The sequence below is a fragment of the Eleutherodactylus coqui genome, chromosome 1, assembly GCF_035609145.1.
Source record: "Eleutherodactylus coqui strain aEleCoq1 chromosome 1, aEleCoq1.hap1, whole genome shotgun sequence".
Lineage (NCBI taxonomy): Eukaryota > Metazoa > Chordata > Amphibia > Anura > Eleutherodactylidae > Eleutherodactylus > Eleutherodactylus coqui.
The window spans coordinates 307,543,407-307,570,613 of NC_089837.1; the positions used below are offsets into that span (position 1 = coordinate 307,543,407).

General features: G+C 43.7%; 1 protein-coding gene across 1 annotated transcript in view; it reads left to right on the forward strand.

Moving 5' to 3' along the window:
- The first annotated feature begins 968 nt into the window (after positions 1–968).
- Positions 969–27,207, forward strand: part of LOC136573642 (uncharacterized) — a 66,709-nt gene continuing 40,470 nt past the window's right edge. Inside the window, exons 1-5 of the mRNA XM_066574908.1 lie at positions 969–1,058; positions 5,884–6,028; positions 9,634–9,715; positions 12,018–12,199; positions 19,623–19,746. Of these exons, the coding sequence (XP_066431005.1) occupies positions 1,051–1,058; positions 5,884–6,028; positions 9,634–9,715; positions 12,018–12,199; positions 19,623–19,746 (541 nt within the window). The 5' untranslated portion in view covers positions 969–1,050. The remainder of the gene's footprint in view (positions 1,059–5,883; positions 6,029–9,633; positions 9,716–12,017; positions 12,200–19,622; positions 19,747–27,207) is intronic.

Sequence of the window (27,207 nt, forward strand, 5' to 3'; positions counted from 1 at the left end):
GAAATGTGAAACATGGACACGGTAGAAGGCCGTAGAAGTCTATAGCTGTCGTGTTACATTTCTGTATTCTACTAGGCTGCAATGCAGAATGTGCTGCAGGACCCTTCAGCTATCTGTGTCATTTATAATCCTGCTGTTTTCTAAGGACATATTCCAACTGCATCGTTACAGAGATTCGACAAGACTTGCAGCCACCTAAATTGGGCTTCCACAAGTCCTTGTGCTAGCTGCCAAAATAACCCCATTCAGACTAATTTTCAGTGTGAATATACCCCTACATGCAGTGGAACCGGTGGGCACCAGGGTCCAAGTGCCACATCTGCAGTTGCATGCTGTGCAGTTATTGTAAAACATAAGTAAATGGTTAATAATGAAACTTTCAGAAATGTGGCGTTTTTCAAGTATACAGCATTTTTTAAAACTCTACTCTATACCAGGACTACGTATATACCAATATTAAAATATGCATGTAAGGTATGAGTGAAAATGTTCACTGCCTTAGGCTAGGCTCACCTGAGCGTATCTCGCATTGTGTGGGCTGTGAGATATACGTGCATGGCACGCAGCCTGTACACAATGACATTTCGTACTGACTGCGATCTGCCCATCGCCATGTGCTATCTTTGCATGTATGCGCACATAATACGCGCCAAGAAGGAATATGCTGCGATTATTTTCTTGCACGTAATTTACACAGTTCGCGTGAGTGGCAACATGGCCGCCTATGGGATATTGATACAGCGTATTACGCTATTACCATACGCTCGTGTGAGACAACACTTATGCTCATTTTCATGTCATGGATTGTGATGCATTACTTGTCATTAGCCAGAAGTAAATTGCATATCTTCAATCCGTGAAGATATTTCTTTGTATACATTAGCTGAGAGGTTCATCCTAGCAACAGTGCGAGGTTTGTAAACAGATCGTGGAAGAGGAATAATAGACAAATTGTCTGCAAACATTCATGCTTTCTTCTGAATTACATCCGATTTGTGCTATTGCTAAATATACAATCCTCTGGAGGTTTTAATTAGACTGCGCAGAAAGATGGAAAGGTAAGTCACAGTGGCAGCAGATTATGTATAAATCATTCTTTACTGCCTCATTTCATTGCAAATGCATCAGAAGTCCAAGCGCAGCTTCTACTTCTATTTTTGAGTTCTGGCAGTATATTTGCTATCTATCCCTTGAAAATCTTGACTATTTATTTCCATTTTATGAACTCTGCAAAGTGCAGGATGCACATAAATAATTTATTTATTTTGTTAAATCAAAGAAAGCATAGCAAGTTTTCAACTTTTAAAAAAAATGCTCATGTCTAGATACTGTTGGTACATATGGTATTATTGTATCTTGACACCACCAAGAAGTCCTGGTGGAGACAAGAGTGACAGGGGGGTGACGCCCCCTGTACCTGATTGACTGCATAGAAGGCTCCCCTGCAGGTCCTGGCAGCCCACTATAATTGTCATGTGCTGCCTGCCGTCTTGGCTCCAGGCCCTGATTGAACCTGATCACTGCTGCCATCAGTGTGCAAGCCTCCCAGCCCGTACAGTGTGGTTCCCGATGGTGCAGTTGGTTGCCCTGCCCTTTGCCGGAGCTGCTCCGGATCCCCACTGGTAGGCGAGTATAGATCACCAGTGGCGGCACCCGTCCCCTCTCCCAGCCTCCCTGCTGCAGCGCGTTCTTCCCCGACAGCTGTAGCGTCCCACCTCCGGTCCTTGTAGCTGGGCAACTCTAGGCGTTCCGCCTCCTCATCCAAGGTAGCACAGACAGCCGCTGGTCGGCACGTGTCTGCGCTCCTACCGTCCATGCACCACGTAAAGCAGTGTGCGCCTTGTTACACTGTATAGGAGAAGGCAGGTGAGAGACCCGGCGATCCCCACATCTAAGCGCAGCTGAGCAACGCTGGGCTATGCACAGCGCTCAGACCCGCAGAATGGGGGGGCCACAGTGTTGGGAGCGCTGACGCCCTGCATGCCTATTATTGTATCTTGACATCCAGCTTCCAGAACCTTTGGGAATTCACCCACTCGGGTGCTCGGGGTGTGACAGGGGCGTTCCTGCATCAAACCCCTGTCAAACCACTAGCTTCCGGTGGTGTCAAGATACAATAATACCGGTACATATTTGATATGATGCTCTTTGGCGTTCTTTTTCCCTCCCCCCACCTCTTGTGTCCTGTGCCCATAGTCACATATGCTCAGTCCCATCACCCTGAAGCCTCTTCTACACGGGCAGCAGAGTAATTCCTGCTATTTTATAGGCCAAACTATAAAAACATGCCCACTAGAAGCAGCTTTATCTCATTAGCATTGGAGACATGATGTGGACGTTCTGAACAGGAATCAGAAGAACACTAGGGGGCGCCTGAACAAGTATGTAATAGCAATATCTACACACAGAAGCATTTTTTTAAAATATTCCAATTGGAAACTTATAATGGTTTGTCTGAACTAGCAGAGTAAATTAATATGTATTTATGTGACAATCCCTTTAAATTTTATACAAGAGTTTTCCAGTTTCATATTAATATAATATCACTGTAAGCACATTTTACATGTGCATTTCAATTCCTGGCCATTCTCAAGTTTGTTGCTTGTTGACAGCAAATGAATGAGCGTTTGCTACAATTGTATCCAGTCCAGAAAATTCTCTGTGAGCTAAATATATCAGCGGCATAAAACTTTTTCCTGCCCTCCATGTTTATTATAAACTCTGCATACAGCAGGTATCGCTCACTCAGCCTCCTGGCCCTTTAAACTCTGCACACAGCAGGTATCGCACACTCGGCCTCTTGCAGCTTTGTGCACCACTCCAGTTCTTGCCCGCATCCTCCACCATATGTGGCAAGTGGGGTACACTTGCCTACGGATCGTTGACCTCTCTTATATGGAAATGGCTCACCACACGTTGAAGCTGCTCAGGAGATGTGGATTTCTTTATCTGGCTCCTTCCAGCCTTTATTTTTAGAGCACATCATATGACAACGAAATACACAGTTCATGTGAGCACCCCACCTGGGTGTAGAGTTTAGGGTCGTCTTCCCTGTCAAACTCCTGGTCTTCACTAGACCCTGGGCTAGCAGCCCTTGCAGCTCCACGAACCTGGCTCTTTCTCACAGCCAACGTCTCTCTTAAATTCGGTGTGAGTCCAGGTCACCAGCCTGCAGCACCTCCGCTCTGCTGCGCTGAACCTCTCTCTGCTTGGGTGAGTCCAGGGTTGTCGCCCTTGTCGGACTCTGGCCTTTTCTAGGCCACCAGCCTGCAGCACCTCAGCTCTGCTGCGCTGGTCCTCTCCCTCTCTCTAACCTGATTCTGGCAGGAACTGGTCCTTTGTGTTAACCCTCGCACCAGAAGTCCTGTCATATATATATATATATATATATATATATATGTGTGTGTATCTATCTATCTATCTATCTATCTATCTATCTATCTATCTATCTATCTATCTATTTATATCTTTGGTAAACTGAATTTGCCCAGAGTCAGAAAGAATTGAATAGACTGGGTACAATGATGCAAACTCTTAGTTGCGAGAAGTATTTAATCGGCATGGGTAAAGAAATCTCCATCCAAATAATTCCACTGTTGCTTTATAGTAAGTACACTGCTAGAAAAAAAATTAAGGGGACACTTACAGGGATATTTTGTAACTTTAACTACTTATGACGTATCCTCGGGATAGAGGCCCATCGCTTGGCATCTCCGATGACCAGCTGGTCATACGGCCCATTAACCGAGCAGTAGGTTGGACTTCATCATCAGTGGGTTTTTTTTACAGCGTTAATCATGCAACATAAACTGACACAATCCATTTTTTCTGTGGGTCGGTACGGTTACAACGATACTAGAGATGAGCGAACCTACTCGGCCACGCCCCTTTTTCGCCCGAGCGCCGCGATTTTCGAGTACTTCCGTACTCGGGTGAAAAGATTCGGGGGGCGCCGTGGGTGACTGGGGGGTTGCAGCGAGGAGTGGGGGGCACACCTCCCCCCCGGCGCCCCCCGAATCTTTTCACCCGAGTACGGAAGTACTCGAAAATCGCGGTGCTCGATCGAGTAAATACTCGAAACGAGTATATTCGCTCATCTCTAAACGATACCAAAATTCTTACTTTTTTTAGGTTTTTCACATTTTCTGCAATAAAAACCCTTTTTTGGAAATCTTTTTTTTTTCTAAATCGCTGCATTCAAAGTCCTGTAACTTTTTAATTTTTTTTTATGTACGGAGCTCAATGAGGCTTTTTTATTGCGCGACGAGCTGTAGTTTTTATTGGTACCATTTTGGGGTACATACGCCTTTTTTGATCACTTTTATTGTGTTTTTAGGGAGGCAAAATGCTAAAAATTAGCATTTCGCCTCAGTTTTTTAGCGTTTTTTATGCTTTTTTCCGTGCACAGTCAAAAGCATGTGAAACTTATTGTACGCATCGTTACAGACGCGACAATACCAAATATGTGGGGTTTTAATCTTTTTTAACCTTTTTTATGCTAATATGAGAAAAAGCATAAAAATGGTCTTTTTTACTTTTTTTTTAACATTTTTCTTTTCTATTCATTTTTCTTTTCTTTTTTTTTTTTTTACACAATTTGTGTCCCTCTGGGGCACTTACAGTACAGCACTGATGATCGCTGTGATAAGGTATGGCAGGGCTACTTCCCTACCATGCCTTATCGCTTATACAGCGATCACAGGCTATGGCAATACAGGACGCCAGTGTCTGGCGTCCTGTTGCCATGGGAACCAGCCGGGCTCTCTGCGATTATATCGCGAGAGCCCAGTGACGTCACAGAGGGAGCGCGCTCCCTCTGTGAACCGCTCCCATGCCGCGATCTACATAGATCGCGGCAGGGAAGGGGTTAACAGCGGGGGGTGCATCTCAGATGCACCCCCACTGTTGCAGCCGGAGGCCGGCTATGACTGACAGCCGGCTCCCGCTGCGGGATAGCGTGAGATCATAAGTGATCTCGGCTATTCCAAGGACATAAGCTTACGCCGTGTTGTGGGAAGTTATAAGTGTGTAAAGTGTGTAATCATATACATGAAAAACCCAGGTTATACCAGCATGCTCCATATCATTATATATGGGAGATGTATAACTTACACTAGCTGTACATATGTAATTATATATATAAGATGCCCAGGGTATACCAGCATGGTCCTTATCCCTATATAAAGGGAGCTATACATGTATAATTATATACAGGAAATACCCAGGTTATACCAGCATGCTCCATATCATTATTTGCAGGAGATTTATAACTTACACCAGCATTATATGCAGGAGATTTATAACTTACACCAGGGAGATGTATATCTTATACCAGCTGTACATATATAATTATATACAGGAGATACCCAGGTTATACCAGCACGCTCCATATCATTATATGCAGGAGATATATAACTTACACCAGCTGTACATATGTAAATATATACAGAAGATACCCAGGTTATACCAGCATGGTCCATATCACTATATACAGGAAGCACTGTCCAGTGCCATGATCGAACGCATGTCTGCGAGAGCCCATTGGAATCAATGAGAGTGTAAAAAGCATCTGTGTGAGAGCAGCCCAAGGCTATATCCACTTGGGGCAGTTGGGGTGCAGTAAAAACTCCATCAAATCTGCAATCGCTTTGAAAACCACAGCAAAAACGTTTTACTGATGCGGTCTTTGGTGCTGTATTTACCAAAGATTTACTGCACCCAAACTGCTCCTTGTGAATACAGCCTTAAATGCTGCATGTATGTATTTAGATGTAAATGATTAGTAGTATATGAAAATAATAGAGCCACAATGTTCTGTGCAGCTTGGTTAGTTAGTCTGACTGCTATAGACAGCTCTTGCTTTGTTTTTTCCCTATTTTACAGTACTAAGATGAAGCCTTCATTTAGTTCAAAATGGCCGGCTGATGCTGTAATTGACATTACACCTTCAAAGATGGGCATTTTTCACCTTTTTTCCAGGCTAAAGAAGACTTTCTACAGTATCCTTAACTTCTGTAGCTTTGCATGGGTAATATTTTCTTTCTATGTTTTACTCCTGCTGTCCCAGGACCCAAGTAGGAAGGGGTGTATATTATCTGCAGTTGTTCTCTGCTGTCCCTCTGATCTGCCAGTTCCAGGTCTTATTTTTGGTCATTTAAGATGGCTGATGCAAGCTTCTGACTACCTAGCCCCTGACAGTGTGCTGGTAGTCTTAGACTACCAATGCACTCTATCTACTCTATGATTGGCAAGAGCTGCTTATATGATCAGCACAGGCCAATTAGAAAGCAGTGCACTGTGTGCATTAGCTAGCTAGAAAATCATGCAGCCATCTTGGCTGCCCAAAAAATCATGGCTTGGAACCGGAGGATCGGCGGGATGGCAGAGAAGACAACAGATCAACTGCAATATAACCTCCTTACTCATCCCAAGACAGAAATTTGTCCTGAAACCAGGGGGTCACTTTAACGTATAGTATAAAATAGTACCTCATACAACGGAGTCTGGAATTATCTAAAGGGAATGTACATTTAACTTTAGCTTTAGTAATTAGATGTATGGAGAAGAGAAATAATGGGTTTGCTATTTTTTTTTCAATTGTTCTATCTGTTTATTTTTCTACTTACAAGCTTGAGGCTGGGTTTCCACAGGATGGAAATCCCGCGGAAATCTCACAGAATGTTTACAGCAGGATCGCACAAAAATTCTGCGAGATTTTGTGGAAAGCCAGATTCGAAATAGCGTGGGTTTGAAGTAACTTTTCTGCCTGTGTTCCACTGCGGGAATCTCTTCCTAAAGAGAGAAGAGAGTCTGCAGCGGAAACAATGATACAATTGACATGTCGTGGATTTGAATTCCGCGCCGCATATCAGTTTCCACGCGGCTTGTCCGCAGTGGACTGTCGGCAGCATGTGAATTAGTTGTTTGCAAATCTCATCCACTTTGCTGCTTAGCCTCTGGTTTAAAAATACCGGCATGTGAACCAAGCCTTACTGGAGGCTGCGATGTTGGAGTCAGACTTGTCCTTTCTGACTGTCTATATATGCAGGGCAGCATTCTATAAGTGTTTTATCACAGCTGCAATAAATGAGAGTTAAAGGGGTTGTACTAACTGTGGCTGTGATTCAACTTCTTTAATTGTCTCCAGAAAGTGGTAGACAAGGGAGTAACAGGAGAGCTTGCCTACAGAGCCTTATCTGTGTATAGTGTTGTTATCCTGGTTGTATTCCAGTCAGGGGCGTAACTATAGGGAATGCAGGAGATGCGGTTGCACCCGGGCCGAGGAGTCTTAGGGGGCCCATAAGGCCTTTCTTCTCAATATAGGGAGGCCAGTACTATGAAGAAAGCATTATAGACCTTGCATTGGGGTCCAGGAGCTTCAAGTTACACCTCTGTTTCCAGTCTACAGTGCAAAGCTGAAAAGTAAGCTGCAGAAAACAGGAAGTTTTTGCCTATTGCTTGAGTTCTGATGGCCAATGTGAAATTTGGAATAAGTCAAGAATTATTTTCTGCAAATAGTTAAAACATACATTTGTACAACCCCAATTTCAAATAAAGTTTATAAATAAAAAAAATTGCCTGAAAGCGCTGCAGAAAGGGTATTTATTATTCATTATGCTCAAAAAGTATTCATGTGAATACACGTTTGAAAGTATTTGATAGAGTTTTTTAATGCACCCCATCATTACAAAGTCAATGAGGTGCTTTAAAGATCATTAAAACACACTAAAATAGAGCAGACAGCGCTCCAAAATTGTAGCGTTAGAAACACAGTGTTCGAAACACAAGTCTGCAAAGCCCCATTGAAATCAATGGAGGCATGTTACAGCGTTTAGTGCGGTAAAAAGCAGTGTGTGTGAGAGTGGTCTAAAGATAGACAGATATAATATTTAAATAATTTAAACTAAATACATGGAAATATGTTTTTTATTTTTATAAGTTTAGAATGATTTTCTCAAGAAAAATTAGTATTTCCATTATAAAATAAATATTTGGTCCAACCACTCAGTCTCTATCTTGTAGGGATTGCCTGGGCAGATTGTCCCACTGGTTCTGGTATTGGGTGTGGAGATACGCCAGTGTACTTGCTGGGTAGTACAGTTACAAAAGCAACCACACAATGACCAGAAAGTATCATGCACAGGTCCTATTCTAATTAAGCCCAGAGATTTTTAGCTTTTTTATTTTTTCATCCCCACATTTCTAGAGCCAAGACGTGGCATTCATCATGTGGGATAAATAATGCATCATTTTAATAAATTATACTTTTACAGGTGCAGCGATACCAATTGTGTTGAATTTTTAATGTGCATACAGGAAAAAAATTTTTTTTACTTTTAATTTTTTCTTTAGTATGTAAAAACATAACTTATTTTCACTTTTTTTGGTTGGTACTAATAGGTCTACTTCTGTATTGCAGTATATTATTCATTTAACTAGAGTTAAGCGAACATACTCTGCCGAGCTTGATGCTCGTTCGAGTATTAGCGTACTCGATGGTGCTCGTTACTTGAACGAGCATCATGCCGTGTTCGACCCCGCCCCAGTTTTTGGCTCCTCTCTGCTGTGACGTGCCTGTCTTGGCCCCTCCCCGCCGTGACGCAGCGCGAGTCAATGGCAAATTTTTGGGCTGGCAGGGAGGCAGGGGGGGAGAGCGAGAGAGAGCACACGAACCACAAAAAAAAAAAAAAAAAGCTCGGGACCCGGCATCCCACATACAAAAATACTCGAGTTTCCCATTGTAGTCAATGGGGTTCGTTACTCGAGTAGAGCTCTTGAATTTTACGAAAAGCTCGACTCCAATAACGCGGACTCGAGCATTTGGGTGCTTGCTCATCTCTACTTTTAACATCTACCTACTAAGCCTTGACATAAGCTTGGCTCTTGAACCCGCTCCTACTACCCTCACGCAATCCATCGATAATAAAAGTCAGATTATAAGAAAGAAATAATAATGTCCTTACCTGCCCAGCATGCAGTTTTATCTCTCCACATGATTTCAGATCAAGCTGGTGAGCATGTCTGTATAACCCCTTTAAATACTACAAGAATAACCCTTAGGCCGCCTGCACACGAGCGGGTCGGATCCAGCAGCGAGAATTCTCGCCGCGGGACCCGACCCGAGAGCCTGCAGGGACGAGCGCGTACTCACCCGCGCCTGGCGGCCCCGGCTCTTTCATGTGCCGGCTGCCGCGCAGTCGGGGCATGCGCAGACCGGAGCCGGCGACCGGGTGAGTGCGTGCCCCGCACAAAAATAGGACATGCCGCGGTTTGTTTGCCGTGCGAGATTTCGCGTGGCCAAACCGCGGCCGTCTGCATAGGATTGCGTATTGTAATGCACTCCTATGCAAACTTTCAGTGGCGGAAATCCCGCGGGAAATGTGCAGGCGGCCTTAGGCTGATATGAGGAAAGTTTTTTTTGATGGCTCAAATTGATTTACATGAGTCAGAAGTGATCAGTATCACTATACATGTGCTCTTTGCCAGTTGGACAGTCATAACTATCAAAACGTCTATAATGTACATGAAGGGAAAGCCATACCTTCCTTTAAAGTAAAATTAACCTTTTAAAAAAGATAAACTTTTTCTTTGAATTTCCTTTTATTTACTGATATATTTTTATGTTGCTCTTAGATCACATCAACCTTAACATTTGGACCAAAGTCATCTATAGAGGAAATAAAGCGACCTGTAAAGCAGGATAAACTGCATTCAGGTATAAATTATCACATAGTTCTCTCTTTAAAGGTGACCATACACATTAGATAAATGTTACGGGTTTCATCAGGATTGGCCAACTTATAAGCGCGGTGGCCATTCCCCTGATGGTAAATGTTGAAAAAAAAATTGATCTGCTGCTGCCAGAAGGGGCTGAAAAAATATTCCGTTGATTGTGCATGTTTATGGGGAAGTCAAGAGGAAGTGCGGTTGATAACAGCTATCTTAAGTTGAGGTGTATAACCACCTCAAGCACACCCAACTGCAAAGATACTTTGAGTGACTTTAAGTTGCATAGAATGAATTATTGTAACAGTACAACCTCTTTAAGTAGTAGACTGGAGTCAACGGTACAGGCAATTTAACCGGTGTTACAGGTTTCAAAGATAGGGGCACACAAATCAATAGCATAATACACTTGCAATATCCCATATACTCATGCAGTAAATAACAGTGCATTTTCTAATAAACATATACCATTCTCATTATCACTATAGCTCTTGCATAATAAACAATATCTCCATAGCTTTTTTCCTCACTAAACTTAGCATTAGTGTATTCTTCTTACATTACTTTCTTTCTTAAACATTTGCTTTCATAATACTTTACTAGCTAAACTCTACAATTTACATGATTTCTCTGACTAGTTTTTATTTTACTACAAATACACTCAATATTCAATAACATTTGACATCTACTTGGGGTTAACTTTTACTTGTATACTTCACAGGGTTTTCACACTATAGCTGAGTTCTTATGTGCCAGTATATGTGCAGTGGGAAACCCTTTCAATGTAATGTACTAGTAAAAATTGTACACCCTGGCAATCCCTTTAAATAGTCATGTATTACAACAGTGGTACACGGAAAAGGGTTACAGTGTCAATGATAACATCATGTTCTATGTTGATCAGCTTCACTTATGGAAAGTAGAACTCCAGTAGACACCAAACTTAGTAGTTGAAGATTGGAAGCATGTTGACTGATCAGTTATTTCTTGACTCTTGCAGGCTCAGAAACTGGATCTGTCCTTCATATAGAGAAAAAAGTTTCCCCAACCCACCTGGTGATACATCTGCCAGCAGTCACAACCAGGCAGAGAATGAATACTCAACATGCTTGGCTCAGATTGATGCCATACAAGTGAATGGAAATAGACATACCATGTATACAGCCCCCTCTTGATTCATTCTCTTCCTGGATTCAGCGGCCATTGCACTAGGGGTTGGTGGACCACCGTACAGCAAAAATTTGTCCCAGAATTTTAAATAATGTTTAGAGGATCTTTAAACAGGGCCTGTCATATCCTCATGTCAGTGGGATTAGCCTCATAGCTTTGCAACCACGGCCCACTGACTCCAATGATATTTGCTTTATAGTCACCTCCATTTCTCTGTATGGGTTCTTCTTAGATTTGGCTCCTGGCACTGTGTATGTGACAAGTAAGTAGTCCCCACGACTCACAGTCAATCAAGTCTGACGTCACCCATTGACAGGGAATGATAGGGACCACCTACTTACATTCACATTATCAGGAGCCGAATCTTAGAAGAGCCCATACAGAGGAATAGGGATGAGTATAAACTAAAGGAAGACGTGTCAGCATGGTCATGACGTTTAGACTAAATATGCAGCTCTTTTCATAAACTGTATACCTCTGAAGGGGTGTGGACTTAGGGTGAACATTCAGCTAATTGTAAATGTAATGTATTGCATATGGCCCACACATCGTTTCTTCTATATTTTTAGTTGACTGGACAACCACTTTAATTGCTTCTAGTATGCTTGTGGTATGAATTAACACAACAATATTACAAGTAATCTTCACAACTAAAGGGGATGTCCGGGTGTTATACAATAAAAAAAAAATCATCCAAATCTGTTCAAATAATAAAAACAGTACTACATACTTGTTCTCCCCCTGGTGATCCAGCACTGCAGTGGTACTCCCGATCTTTGTTTAGAAACGGTTACCACCAGACGACTGCAATCAATTAGGGGCCACAGTGGTCACATTCTCCAATCATTGCCACTCAGATGTTAGGAGCCATGATGCTGCAGCCTTTGATTGAGTGCATAGGTTAGGTGGTAGCTATTCTAAAACGAAGACTTGGAGGACCATGAGGCTGCAACGCAAGATTGCCAGGGCAGAAGACGGGTAAGTACAGCGGCTTTTATTATTTTAAAAATTGGATGCATTTAAAAAAAATATATATATAATACCTGGACAAGCCCTTTAAATGAGAACACCCTTTCCCCACTTGTAAGCTTTTGTATTTTATTGTATTTTGTTGTCCATAGGTGATGAAGAACTAAGAGATGAACTGAGAAGTATACAAGATATCAACACTTCTTCCATTAACAGATTACGTAGATTTGAAGAAAAAGTTGAAAACCTGGAGATTGAATTTTTGGGGGAGAAAGATTTGTGGAGAACAAAATTTCAAGAGCTCTTCCAAGAACGGCAAACTTTGAAAAAACAGGTAACATCAATGACAATATAAAAGTAGTCTAATGTGACTCATTTACAAGTTTGTGCGACCCCTGAGGCAGATTGTTAAGAGAGGGACAACAATTGTTTTGGTCCGCTCTGCCTCCACTGCTAAAAAGTCCGACTTACATTCTCTTCCTGATGCTCCTCACATAGGAGACAGGAACTGGCATCCTACGCTGCACGCTTTATCTCTTATAGCATAACCTCTCCCTACCCCCTGGCTCCAGCGCCTGCTGGGTGACAGAGCCAAAGGGAGCAAGAGCAAGGGTATGCTGTAAGAGATGGCCCTAACATCTGACGCTGTCTCCTGTGTGAGTGTTTCCACATCAGGAAGATACTGTAAACTCTGAAAGCAGACAGATTTTGCAGTTTAAAGTGGGGACTTATATACCTATATAAGAAGTCACGAGGAGGTGGGGGTGTATTGTTGCTAATTCGGGCTACAGAAGGTCACGTATTGCTAGATGGCAGCTACAGAAGGGTCACTATTGAGGCCACAGAGTGAGTTACTATTACTAATTGGGGACATTTAAGGATCACTGCTACTAATTGGTGCCTCACAGGTGGTCTTATTACTTAGTGGAACCACAGCGAGAGGTGCAATTTTTGAGGCAACTATGGGGACACTATTACGTATTGAGATAGACGCAGCCCTATTACTAATTTGAGCTCCAGAAACGTATAATTACTAGTTGGGGCTACAGAGGGGTCACTATTATTTATTGGGGCCACAGCAGGGGTCTTGTTTCTAATTGAGACCACAGAGGGATTGCTATTACCAAGTAGGGCCACAGTGGGGGACTTATTAGTACTTTTGGCCACAGAGAGGGTCTTATTACCAAGTGGGGCCACATGGAGGTCCTATCACTAAGTGGGACCACAGCACAGGCAATATTAATTAGTGGGAGACAACAACGGGGCACTATTACTAAGTGGGGCAACAAAGGGGGAACTATTACTTAATTGGACCACAATGGCAGCACTATTACTATAAGGTCGCTCTGAGAAGTTCATTAGAAGTTGCAGAAGCAGGACAGAGAGAATGTGCAGAAATGAGTCATGAATTTTAAGAAATCTTAATGGTAGTTTTGTCCCAGAGGAAAGAAAACTGAATAAAGACAAATCCAAACAGAGATGGCATCATCTCTGACCACTGGAGGTAACTGCACTATAATCACTATCGCTGTGTAGAATGGATATTCAAGTACATTATATGAAAACTATAGACCAGCAATCAAGCTGAGACGCTTATCTAAAACTATTCAAATAGAGAAGAAATATAGTTCCTGGTTTTACTGTTGTATTCCTGTTATGAGCTTGGTTCTAGTGCTGTATTTATTTTATGAGATTGGCTCTGGTGTTGTATTCATGTAATGAACTTGGTTCTGGTGTTGCATCTATGTTACAAGCTTTGTTCTGGTGCTGTGTTTGTTATGACATTGGTTTTGGTGCTGTACTTATGTTACGAGCTTGGTTCTGGGCTTCACTAATGTTACGAGCTTGGTTCTGGGACTGTATTTATGTCATGATATTGGTTTTGGTGCTGTATTTCTATTAACTAGAAAAGCAAGTTAAGAGTGGAAGGACACAATGTGGCTGGCTGCACACAACCACATTACACTGACCAGTGGAGACCAATGACTGCACAATTTTGTTAGTAATTTGTGTGGCCATGGTTTGGCTAGGTGTGGGCAGCTGCAGTGTGTGTTTCTACCCTTAGGGTATGTTCTAATGTGGAATTTTCCACAAGGATGCAACCTGTGGAGTGTGGAATTTCCAGTCGGGCTGGGATGCTTGTCTGAAACTAGCCATATAGAGAACTGCCTAAGTTTTAGAGGTGAATCCATGTGGAAAACTCAACGTCGAATTCCACCATGTGGACATATTAGGATAGGCTGCTGCTCATGGGTGCTTACACCCAGGCTAAAATTTGCCAACCAGCCCCTAGAGATGGAACACATGTTGTAGTAAACAGTAAAATTTTTTACTTGGAAGGAAAATTGGCAACAGTCTTTGGAACTTGATAAAATATCTTCTGGGCTCTCGGCCCTTTATGGCATTAGTTACTCTCTGGGCACACACCAGGCCCGGCAAGGCTCCGGTGTCACATTCGTCAGTTCACAGGACTATGCAATCTTTATAGTGGCAAGGATTCCAACCTCATAGCAATATAGCAAGTTATTAACTGGAGCTCATTCTGCGTCCACAGCCAGAAAGCTTCAGGGCTCACTTGCAGCAGAGCACTTTCCGCTGTACCCAACCTTTTTCACACACCTTTTCTACTTGCTGCACTCTACCCAGCGACTCTCTCCACTACAGTGGCAACAGCAACTGCAATGCTTCCGTATCAGACCCTGCTATTTGAAACGTCTCTAGGCTCCTCACTGTGGGGTGAGACATGGCCTAGTATAGGCCCAACAGACTCACATGTTCCACCCAGCATGGTGACTAGTTATGTAAATTTAAAAGTGGCCACCAGACTGGGATTGACACCTTTACACTGTCCCCAAAGACACAACAGGGTCTGTAACATAAACTAATTGAAAACAGTTGCATATGAAACATCAGAAATGATCACATTTTTCTAATAAAGAGAGCTAATTAGGGATGAGCGAACGTGTCCGTTACGGACACATCCGCACCCGGACACCGGCTTTGCCGAACACTGCAGTGTTCGCGCGTAAGTGTCCGGGTGCCGCCGGGGGGCGGGGAGATGCGCGGCGGCGCGGGCGGCAGTAGCGGGGAACAGGGGGGAGCCCTCTCTCTCTCCCTCTCCCCCCCACTCCCCGCCGCACCCCCCCGCGCTGCCACGGCGGCCCCCGAACTTTTTCGCCCGAACACTGAAGTGTTCGCAAAGTTCGGTGTTCGGGCGAAAAAGGGGCGGAGCCGAACGTGTTCGCTCATCTCTAGAGCTAATACATCTACCCTCTGTAGCAGTACAACTACTGAAGTAACCACTGGCTAATATAGACTTTTTGTGTGGCAGGGAGCTAATTAGGACAATTATGAGACACCTGAGAGGGCTCAATAAGAGAAGGGTGAGTTTCTCAGAAATGGTTACTGACCAGAGAAAGTATGGCCATAGCGAATGACATGGTACTGATGCATCTTGTGCATGGTTTTGAGTGGTAGACATAATGCCTGGTTAGGGAGGGATGCCAATGTCTGTCAGAGGCTAGAGAGGTTAAAGATTTTGTTTTGTATTGCACTGTATTTTGTGAGTAGGGGATTTGTGCCGTGTGATGCACAATAAGGCCAGATTTGCACAAGCGGAACGGGCAATGCATATTTATTATACTTTTTGCGTGTGCAAAAAAAAAAAAACACGCACTGATTTTCTCTGCCATTGAACTCGCCAATAGTTTTCTGAGCTCAGAATGTTCCTTACCTGTGCAAATGTGCAGGAAAATAGAACATGTTGAGTATTTATTTGCATTACCGAATTACGCACGCCAAATACGCACATGGGAATGAACCCATTGAAATTTACTTTCTAAGGAGAAATCTACAATTTTTTTGTAGATTTATGCAATGAAGCTGGCTTGCACCAGTTTTAAATAAAAAAGTAGTGTTTTGGAGTGTACCAACCATCTTACATAGGAAGATGGCCATCCCTGTGAGTCTACATCCCCCAAGTTGTCATACCTGGTATTAGTGTATCTTGATGCCACCAGGAACTCCTGGTGGAGTCAATATTGACGGGGTTGATGCCCCCTGTACTTGATTGGCTGCACAGCAGCCTGCCACATAGGTCCTGGAAGGGCACTACAAGAGATGCCTCGGGGTCTCGTTGAAAGGCAGAGCCACATTTCCCATGGTCTTCCTGGGCACCGAGGCTCAAGGCACAACCCGGCTTGAGGAAAAACCGTCCTCAACCTAATGTTCGCCTGCTGCCGGCAGTGCTGCACAACGAGCACCCCCAACCCCTAACGTGCACATACCGTGACCTGCAGCGCGCCAACAGGGCCAGGGGGATGTACAGTGCTATCCGGCACCCTGCAGCAGCAGGAGTACACCCCGCACGACTTCCCCCCCACCCCACCAACCTGATGCGGCTTTGCCGCTGGCGAAGCTCAAGTGCACAGAGTGGCACCTGTTGGTGGGGGAACGGGGGCTCGGATGTAAGAGTTCCAGCACTGGCGGAGAAGACGCGGTGAGGTCGCCATGTGTCAGCAGGGGAGTGGCGTCCACAATGATGACAGGCCCAGCGACGGAGCACACCCGATACACGGGCCAGCTATGAGCAGGGAAATGGCCGGCACGGAGATGCAGTCAGGCTGCTGAGAGCGGGGACCTTAGGGTGAGGATAATTTTTCTCCTAAGGCCCCCTGTCCACTGGCATTGTGGTATGCCGCTGCAGATCTCCACCATGGGAGCCGCCGCCTAGGAGCAGGAGCCAGCGGATGGATCTCCATGGTCAAGCCTATCTAACAGATAGGCTGACCGCAGAGAATCACGGCAATTCACAGCATGCTGTGAATTGCCAGCCGCAAGCGAAGAATCGCAATGATTCTCTGCTCGTGGACACGGGGCGGCACTTTCCATAGTAGCGCCTGGAAATCACGCCTATGGACAGGGTGCCTTAGGCTTACATTAGTACATGCTACTGCTGCCACATTACAGCGGTAACATGGCAGCATTTGCAGCTAATAATGTAAGCCTAAAAACTCTTTTGCACATCATGCACACAGCTATCCACAGTGTCCTAGTAGGACCTTCAAACCTTGACCCTATCAGGAGCTGGGGGTGTGAGAGGGGTGTTCCTCCTGTCAAACCCCTAGCTTCCGGTGGCGTCAAGATACACTAATACCGTCATACCCTTTACAAGCTCAGCTAATTCTATATGTAAGTATGACCTCTTCGTTGATATGTTTTCTTCATTAAAGTCAATCTGTAACTCAAAACTGAAAATTCAGTTCTGGACTGTTTGCACCACAAATACTGTTGGTGTTGTGGAGCAAAACTGCTTTGAGACTTCTTTTTGAAGAATCTATGAAAAGACGCCATTGCGTTGAATCATATTGGATTTTGAATTGACCCATCCAACCTTCGACATCGATGAAATAAACCAACTTGTCTTCCTGGGCAAAGTAAGGAATAAACTCTTTTTCATGATGTCTGAACCATGAAAAACACACTCCTGGTAATAATGAATTCCTGCTTTTGAGTCTTGAACCGAAAAACTCAGCGGCATTTTTGGGCAGATTCAAGTCTCTTATCAAATCATTCATCTCCTCCTGGGAAAAAAAATTTGGTCTTGTATCATCTTCAAAGTCAGAACTTGATTTGCATCTACCTCAAATATGACTCCACCTTCATCGGAGCTAGGTATGTCTTTCAAAGTAGCAGGGGGCTTGGGTACTGGTATATCTGTGCCATGGGGGATGAGACAAATTACTGAGTGAAGATTGGGGTATGAAATGGAATGCTTCCATTTGGAATTATACCCTTTTACATCGCATGAACAAATGTAACAGTCATCACTATGGTTCTTTTGCTCTAGCCACACCATAGGAATCCCATAACGGTAAAGCTTTTTTCTTACCCTTGAACCAATTTCGGAGGTCCTCAACACACCATTTGTACACTTTATGAGGCGCTTAAACTGTATCTTGATATCCAAGTTTTAGTCCGAAGTATGCGAGGTATACTTTTTCACAAGGTCTGCAATATTCAGCTGTTGATTCAACACTGTATATTCACCACAAATGAAACAGAAATGGTCAGGCGAATTAATACACTTCCACGGAGCCATAATGCTAACTTGGGGAAACACAATTTAATAATGACGAGCTAACATGAAGAGATTGTGGGAGTTACTCCCTCTCTTTCCGTTTCTCAGTGTCCACAGCAGCAGAGAGCCGGCACCACTGTCACCGGCGGCAGACACTAAGCGGGGGAGCGAGCTGTTAGCATCCACAGCAGCAGAGAGCCAGTGTCACTGGCAGCGAAGGCAGACACTGAGCGGGGGAGCAAGCTGCCAGTGACCATAGCAGCAGAGACAGCGTCTGGGGCAGCGCTGAGAGGTGGCACAGCGGCACAGACGTGTCTGTGGAGGGATCTGTGAAGGAGCAGATGGCCAGGGGAGATGCTCTGCGGCTGCATAAGTCACAGTGCAAGGGCTTCGCCAGGGTAAATGGGAGGGCACAGCCTCACAAGAAGGGGATTCCTAGAGTGGCTGCAGTATCACACTGTCAGCGCAGGTGCCATCTAGCAGTTTGCCACAGGGAGAAGGAAGGGAGACGGCTGCTCTGGGGAGAGTGATTGTTGCGGCATGCTAGGACCTTGCTTATGGTAGCCAATCAGCTCCTCGAGGCGTCACCGCCCTGTCAAGCGCCCTGTATCTTGTCTCCACCTGTACTTTTTCAGTACCACAGGCGAGAACCAAGATAAAAATTGAATCAAGCCCGTGCATGTCAGAGCCTGTGCGATCAGCTTGCAACATGTTGAAACTTTCTTTGAAAGTTATGTTTTTTTTGGCATTGTATATCTTAAAGGCACTGATGTGAATTAATTAATAGTTCTTTTGCCTTTAAATTTAGTTAAAAATCCTAAGATAAAAAAAATACAAAAAATTGAGAAAAATTTGCTAAATTTGAAGAGAATTTAGCATTTTGTGGTAAATCCTGACGTTTTTTCAATTTTTTTCATTTTCAGCACACCAAATACATGGAAATTAGTTGAATATAATCAAATAGCTTTTTAGCCGCAGATCTATGTAATGATTGTTGCTGCCAGACAGATCCAGATAGATCACAGCATTTCAGCATACTAAGAAGCTTAGACTTGGGAGCTGCTGAGCAGCAGCATCAAGGTAGAAAACTGAAGATAAAGTTGCACCCGACCCGCTGTGGCCCTCTTGCCCCAACCAATCTGGCATCCTGTGTAATCACACATGTCGCAGAAAACTAATCATGCCTATGTCTCATCTTGCCTTCCAGTTCTTATACCATTTTTCTTTCTCTCCAGCTCACCTTCTATGTAAAATTTAGAGCCTGGCCTAAAGCAGCCTTCAACCCATGTGCCAATGTTCTTGCAACCAGACAAAGAGCTGCTTACTTATTCCCACATCTCGTAAACCTACGATAGATTAAAAGCTCTTATACTATAGTAGATAAAACAGACCCGGACTATGTACCGCTGTTGGTGGAAAAAGAAGCTAATAGTATGAGAAATACCATTTTTGAAATCTATTATTGTTAAAAAGCAATTCCTAATTGTAAAATAGATATTCAAAGTTATAAAATGGAAAAAAGACATTAATAAATCCGCAATCACAAAAACTTATTATAAGCATTCTAGAAATGTTATTGTTAGAACTCAAATCAATCAAGGGCTCATTCGAAGATGGTGTATTTGCGCCCGGGTGTATTTGAATTTTTCAGTTCTGTTTATGTCTTTGTGTCCCACAGCAACAAGAATACGTTCAGCAGGAGTGTAGAAGATCGAAGAACTTGATGGCTCAGTATACGGATGCTACTGATGGCTTAGTTGAATCAACTGTAGATCTGAGAGATGGGTTGCACAGACGACTTGGTAAGTGTAGTACAGAAGTGTTAAGAGGACCGCCAACCTGACGTTATTCATTATAGACTGTTTATGAAAATAAAATCACAGTGTATATTTTTTCTGGACACACTGGAAAACTATAATGAATTATTAAAATAATAGGTAATATATGTCTGTCTACAGCTCAGAATGCGGATATGAAAACATTAGTAGCATATGACCTGTCAAATAATGACCATGACAATATTCTGTACAAGCTCCTCTAGCTTTAAAAAAAATTTTGAACACATCAAATTTTTTTCACAGACAGTGGGAAAAGTTCCCTATTTTTACAGACTTCAAGGGTATATAAAATTCACAAAAGCCCACACTGAAGTTTGGAATGCATGTAAACTTTTTCCTGCATCCAGATGTCTATACTTACACAGCAAGCGTAGGAATAGAGGCGTAACTAGAAGGTCCTAGGTCCAATGTAAAATCTGTAACAGGACCCCTGAAGTTTACATGTAAATTATAGAACTGACATCCTCTTATCCACATAGTGTTGGCACTGTGTAGTAATGATTCCTGCTGTCAGATCATAGAACATGGACAACGCACGTAATACGTTTTCACCACAGCCATTATAAATACAGGCACAGTAAAGATGAAATACATACATATACCTGCAGCGTCCCATAGGGAGAGCCCGGACACCTGACTTACATGGGGAGCTGGGAGGGTTAAGTGTTGGCTTGTCACAGCGGCACTTACCAGACTCCTTTCCCTGAGGGATAACATGCAGCCAAAGCCAAGGTATAACTGCAGGCCACTAAAGACACCCCAAGGATAGGGAATGTCAATAAACTGGAAGATGGTAGTAGTAGTTCTCACGGGTTACCCCACAATTCCTACCCACTGGAATGATTCTTGGTGGAGAATAATCACAGACACAGACAGTCTTAGAGTACCATGGGTCCCCAGGAACAGTTAGGGCCTGGTATAAACTTTACTTGGAAACTTGGAACAATTACGAGGCAGTTTCATTATAGTCTTTACAGTGCAGGCAAGACAAGAGACTTGAGGCCAGGGAAGAAACTCAGGATGACACCGGTCCTGCAGTCTACGTTATCTGTCAGGAACCGCTCCTGGAATGGGAACACTCCGGAGGAAAGGGGTAGGGTCACTCCACAGACACTCTGACAGCAATTTGTCAGGGAACCGGTGTCCGGGATACTGGAAGTCCCTAAAACTGCACGCAAACCCTGTCCCTACCTACTTGCCCCCTGGTCTAAGTCCCAGGGTGACAACTGGGTGACAGTCCCTGCACTCACTAGGGAAGCGGGACACGGGGACAGACAACATAGACACTGGAAACAAACAAACACTAAGGCAAGTCAGACTATCCGGGTTGGCAACAGGAGGGTACCTGGTACAAAGGGGTCAGGCAAAAGACAAGTCAGGACAGAAAGCAGAGAGTCAAAATGGGGGGTCAATACGGGAGTCAATGCAAGATAACGCGGGTGCAGCTGGAAGACCAAACTAACACTGGCAAAGACAGGAGCAGACAGAGACATTTAAATGCTGTCAGAGCTCCCGCCCCAGCAGCTGATTGAGGCAGGGAGTCTGACAGCAAAAGAGACTCACAACAGTGCTGGGAAACCCGCCCCCAGCCCTGCAGCACAGGGGAGATCAGAAGTGTGCCTGGTTGCCATGGTGCCGAGGACGCGGCGCAGGGCAGCACCCTTAGCAACTCAGCGGCGAGGAGGAGTGCGGCTGTCAGGGAAGGTAACCAGGACCGGGGTTCCCCTGTGCCTCACAGCAGCAGCCTGGGAGACAGGACCAGCAATGAGGGCACAGCGGACCCGTGAGCCGCCGGTCCGAACACAATTATTAACTTGAAGCAATTCTACCCAGCCTTAGAGTGGCGTGGGTGTGACTGTTAATGAGTGTACTTCTGCACTGTGATCCTGGCTCTGGACGGCCACATAGGAAAACTAGAAGATTAATTAGTACCTCTGCACTGGCCTTATCTGGAGAATTACTTACGACTGCTCACTCTTTTATTGGGGCTCACTCCACTCACATTAAGAATTCAATCATCATGGGATATCTCTCCTCCTCTTCCATCTTCACCACAAGGAAGCTGAAGGTGCTTCCATGTGGCTCTGAGATGTAGACTCTCTGAGCAGATGGAAGACCAAAAATTGAATAACTTTTTCCGCTCTCAAGCACTCCTATTTATACTGTCTCACACCACGTGACATAGCAAACTGGATACATTTACATGCAGACTATGATTTTATTAAAGTTAACCTCTCAAGCGCCGCAACTGTGCAATACACATAATGGAAATGACAAGACAACTTGCATCCACATAAGACAAATATGTATGATATTTATGGAGGGGGCCAGGATGATGAGCTGGGCCACTACATACCAATATAATAAGTATTTAGATTTTTGGTCAAGAACGGTAGCACGACAAATTAACAGCTGTAAGTAAAAGTAGCAGCACAAATTTAATAGTCGTAATGATGTCAGAGTGCAGACACGATGCTCAGAGTAATGTCACAAAAGATGAACAACAGAAATAGCGATATGACAAAGCGTTCATAAGGGTACACACTGCGCAATTGAGGAAAAATCACATCAAAATTAATGCCAAAACCATGTCGAAATTTTGATATGGATCTGCAGCAGATTCCACTCCTTCAATTGAAAAGGTGAAATTTGTTGCGGACCTGTGGAAAAACCACATCAAAATCACAGTAGTATGGGGTCATAGCAGGGTGTCAGTGCTGTATTACCAATACATACAACACATCTGTATTTATGGTAAATCTGTTAATGGCATTAACCCTTTGGTGACATGTGATGTGCATGCATGTAACATGAGCACAGGGGCAGGGAGCTGACGCAATCGCGGGGGGGCCGAATTGTTGTCATAGCAGCCTGAGAACTCCCTTTTAAACAGGATGTCCAAGTTCTTAAAGGGCAACCCAAAGGGTTTTCCATGGTGTGAAATAAGAAAACAGCTATTTCCACTCCCTACTTGTTATATATCAACCTTGTAATATGTCTACAACTCCCCTGAGCTGGAAGTGCCGTGTGTATTCCACTTACTGCACATACGCCACACTTCTGCAATCGATGCATGCACATTGACGTTCTCTGCTGTGGCCGTCTTACTCCCTCACAAATATTTTGACTTGGCTTTACTCCCCAGGAAGCCAGAAAGGTACATTTCAGAATTGCGGCCCATGTGCATTGAGTGAAGCGCTGAGGTTAGTTTGCAATAATGCCTTTTTGCTGAGAGCTTTAGAGCAAAGCAGCCCCAGGCTGGTTTTATTTCTCAGCAGTCGTCTCAGTTTAGTCTCATCTTTTTTATGTTGCTTTCAGCTTGACTGCTTTCTGCCAATTGTATCATAGTTATGCTGATGTTTTCTTGTTTATTGATGAACATATCTTCATGATGCAAGATTATTTTTTTTCTATTTTTGGAATTTCTCAATCTGAACAATTGACATTTTCTTCATACACCACAAAGAATTATTCCTAATAAAGTAACACAAAAAAAAATGTCTCCAGCTCAAGGAAGCTGAAGACGTCCATCAAGAGCCAAGGGACATGTTTTGAGATGATGTAGGAGGGAAAAGTCTAGACTAGCCCTACAAATGAATCGCCAATCAGTGCAGTTACAGCTAATTTGCATAATGCACTTGGGTCTTGAAAACGGGGACTTCAGGGGTTTGGCATCACTGAAGAGGAGAACTGTTACTGTTTTGTAATTGCACTTTCCTGAATTAAATCATTAGATTAATCACTTACGGTTCAAGCTCTGTAGGTGACAATGTAGAATAATTATGTTGCCTCTTTTCTGTTCTACTACTATTTTATAAATGGATTTCTGTGCACATAAAACTGTAGAAAGATAAAGGATGTTTATGTTGGAGGTAGAAACCATTATCTGCTCTCTGATCTGCAGAATAAGTGTAACAGTCTTAATAGCCTACATTAACTTCCCTAGACATTATTCAGTTTGAGCTGCTGTGCAGAGTTAGCCAACTTGTAATCCCTGTGGCATGTGTATTATACATTATCACTTGTTTTGTATGGAATTTGCTCTTTTTTAATGAGACTCTAAACATAAAGGGCATCATTTATCAAAGCTGTCTAAAAGAAAAACTCTTTGTTGCCCATAACAACCAATCACAGTGCAGCTTTTATTTTATCATAGCAGTTTAAGAAATATTAGCAGCACTTTGACTGGTAGCTATGGGCAACAAAGACAGTTTTTCTTTTAGACATGTCTGATAAATAAGGCCCAAAGTCTTCTATCAATTTTCTTATATCATTGAATGCAATATATAAGCTGTAACCAGTGTAAGAGTGCAATATCTAGAATGGCCTGCAGAGGGTGATAGACAGGCATTCTGTAACCTGAAACCAGAGTTAATTCCTATGGGTGTGGCAGGAAGCAACATAAAAGTCTCAGTTCCTGCCACACTCAGGAGGAAGTGACAGCTCAGCAAAGCTGGAAGGGCGGTGTGGAGGTGCTGCATCAGGAACTTCAAGCCTGAAGTCCGGTGCAGACCAGTTTGGGCCTGCCACCCGTCTGAAAGAGGAGGACGCCCTCTAGATGCCACAAACGGGGGTTAGTGATGGGGACCTTGTGGGTTTTAAACCCTGGACATTGTAAATGAACTGTGTTGTATTCTGTACAAGTTGTTTGCTGTGGGGTGAATAAATGCTGGAGGTGCCAGATTTAGAAGAAAGTCAAGTCTCCTGAAGCCTTTATACATGAGGTGCCCATTTCCCAACAGAGAGGTCGGCGATCCGCAGGCAAGTAAACCAGGCTTGCCACACAAGACATTTCTAGCTTGGGAGAGTCTACAGTGTATAACTACAGTGTATTAAATGGGATTAGTTAGGACAGGTACAGAAAAAAACGTTTGCTCTCATAATCATTACTTTCTCACATATCTTCAATAGTTACAACTTCCAGAAATATTGAAACAAGTATGTTTATATCATATCAGCAGTTCTTTTTAAAAACTGTACTCTTATAAGCTACACAGTTTGGAAGGCCACATTGATTAAGACATCCTCTGCCCATATGCCATATCATTGCACATATACATGGTATGGGATTGGTGCCATTTATTAACCAGAGTGTAGAGTTATTACGACTGTGGGGTATTCAATGCAACCATTCATTAGTAATTTCATGATGACCCACAGAGACATGAAGAATATAGAAATTCATAGAAATGCAAGATGCATTCTAAGGGTCTCCTAATTTTTTCTAAAAAAAACTACTTACCCAACAAGGCTGGAAGTATTGTCACTTCTCAACATAATATCCCTCTTGACATACACATTTTTCACATTGTCAATGCCATGATTGCGTGGACACTGCAAATACTTTCTTTAGGGTGTTGTTTTCTCATTGGAAAATTGCTGATGCAAAAGCAGCATGACTGCAAAACATGCAGCCCCAGAGAGCATCCTACATCGTTGGAAAAAAACAAAAATCACTAGGTGCAGGTCAGGTGAGTGGGGAGCATGAGGAATCACTTTAAAGCTGTTGTAATGTGTAAACTAGTGATGAGCGAGCATTGCCCTTAGCGAGTACCTGCCCGCTCGAGACAAAAGGTTCGGGTGTCGGCGGCAGGCAGGGAGCTGCGGGGGAGAGCGGGGAGGAACGTAGGGGAGATCTCTCTCTCCCTCTCTTCACCCGCTCCTCCCTGCTGACTGTCGCTACTCACCGCTCCCCCGTGACGACACCCGAACCTTTTGTCTCGAGCGGGCAGGTACTCGATAAAGGCAATGTTCGCTCGAGCTATTGCCCTTAGCGAGTATGCTTGCTCATCTCTAGTGTAAACCCCTGAATAAGGGCTGCCTGATGAGACAAAGCATTGCCTTGATAGAATACCATGTGTGCAGCTTTTTTGGCTATTATTATTGCAATGTTGGAATTAAGTTCTTCATCAAAACATCTTCATAGAATGTAGCTGTCACTAGAGTGCTCTTTAGGCCTCGGTCAGACGGGCGTTTTTTCGCGCGATTTGCGCATGCGATCTGCGCATATATAGAACCATTGCTTCGCAATGGGATCAGTCACATGTCTGCTTTTTATGCGGATATGCGATAAATTATAGGACACAACAATTTGCAGAACGCGCCTATCTGCGCGCTGCTATTCCTTGTGTTCTATATATGCGCTCAACGGGGCCGGCGGCAGCAGTGCAGACCCCATTGAGAGCATATACTATAAAGATCATTCTCTTTTGCCACAGCTGTAACAGCTGTGGCAGAGAAGAACGATGTTCACCCATTAAATTCAATGGAGCCGGCAATACAGCCAGCTCCATTGAAAGCAATGGGCTGCCGGCGAGCGCGGAATGAATTTTTGGGGAGGGCTTAAAAATATAAGCCCTTCCCTGAAAAGCATCCTGAAATGTGTAAAAAAAATTATACTCACCTTTTCCCTGCAGCCGGAGTTCAGCCGCGGCCAGCCGGCAGTTCTCCTGAACTGCTCTGTGTAGTATGCAGCAGGCGAGGACTTTTCTTATGTTGTCTGGAGCCTGTCAGGGAGGGGTAAAACCAACCTGATCTTTGTGGATCAGCAAAGAGAGTAAGGTGTTTAAACGGTTGGCTAAAATACTGGTTAGGATTTGTAATCTAGGTTTAGGAGCGAGATTGGTCTGTAATCTTTGGGTGAGGTGTGGTCCTTGCTTAACTTGGGAATAACTGTTGTATTGGCCCTCAAGAACTTCTCAGGGGCAGTCTTTCTTGATAAAATATTGTTATAAAGACGTGTTAAAGGGTGAGAAAGGTTTGCAATGAATTTTTTTGTAATATAAGGACCTCAGTCCGTCTGGACCTGGGGCTTTACCCAGTTTTAGAAGCCTAATAGTCTCCTCTATCTCCTCCACTGTTATATGTTGGCCATGGAGATCACTTTGGTGCTCCGTGAGCTGTGGGAGAGTGATATCTTTCAGAAAGTCCTGGAGGCCAGAGGAGGACATTTGAGGTTTATGTTTATATAAATTGTTATAGAAGTCATAGAAAGTATGGGCTATTTTATCCAGGTTCTAAGTGCAGGCCCCATTTTCTGCTCTAATAGAGTTTACAAAATTAATCCTTTCCTTTGTTCTAAGTCGGGCTTTATGTGCAAGCCAGAGCCACACAGGTTCTGTGTCTCCATTGTCATTTGTTGCCAAAAATATTGCTAATTGTTCCAAGATCTGGGCAAAGGTTATGGGGTCTTTTAGTAGAGACTCGTTAAGTCTCCATCTCCTAGATATAGGCTGAGAAAAGTGACCCACAAAGTGTGTTAAAATGATATCATGGTCTGACCAGACACAAGGTATGTATCTCATCTGTGCAAGGGTGGTGAGAAGATGAGTGGAGACCAGCGCCCAGTTGATACATGAATACGATTTATGATGGGCTGAGAAAAAGGTGTATCCCCTGCTTAGGCCATGGACCACCCTCTAGCCA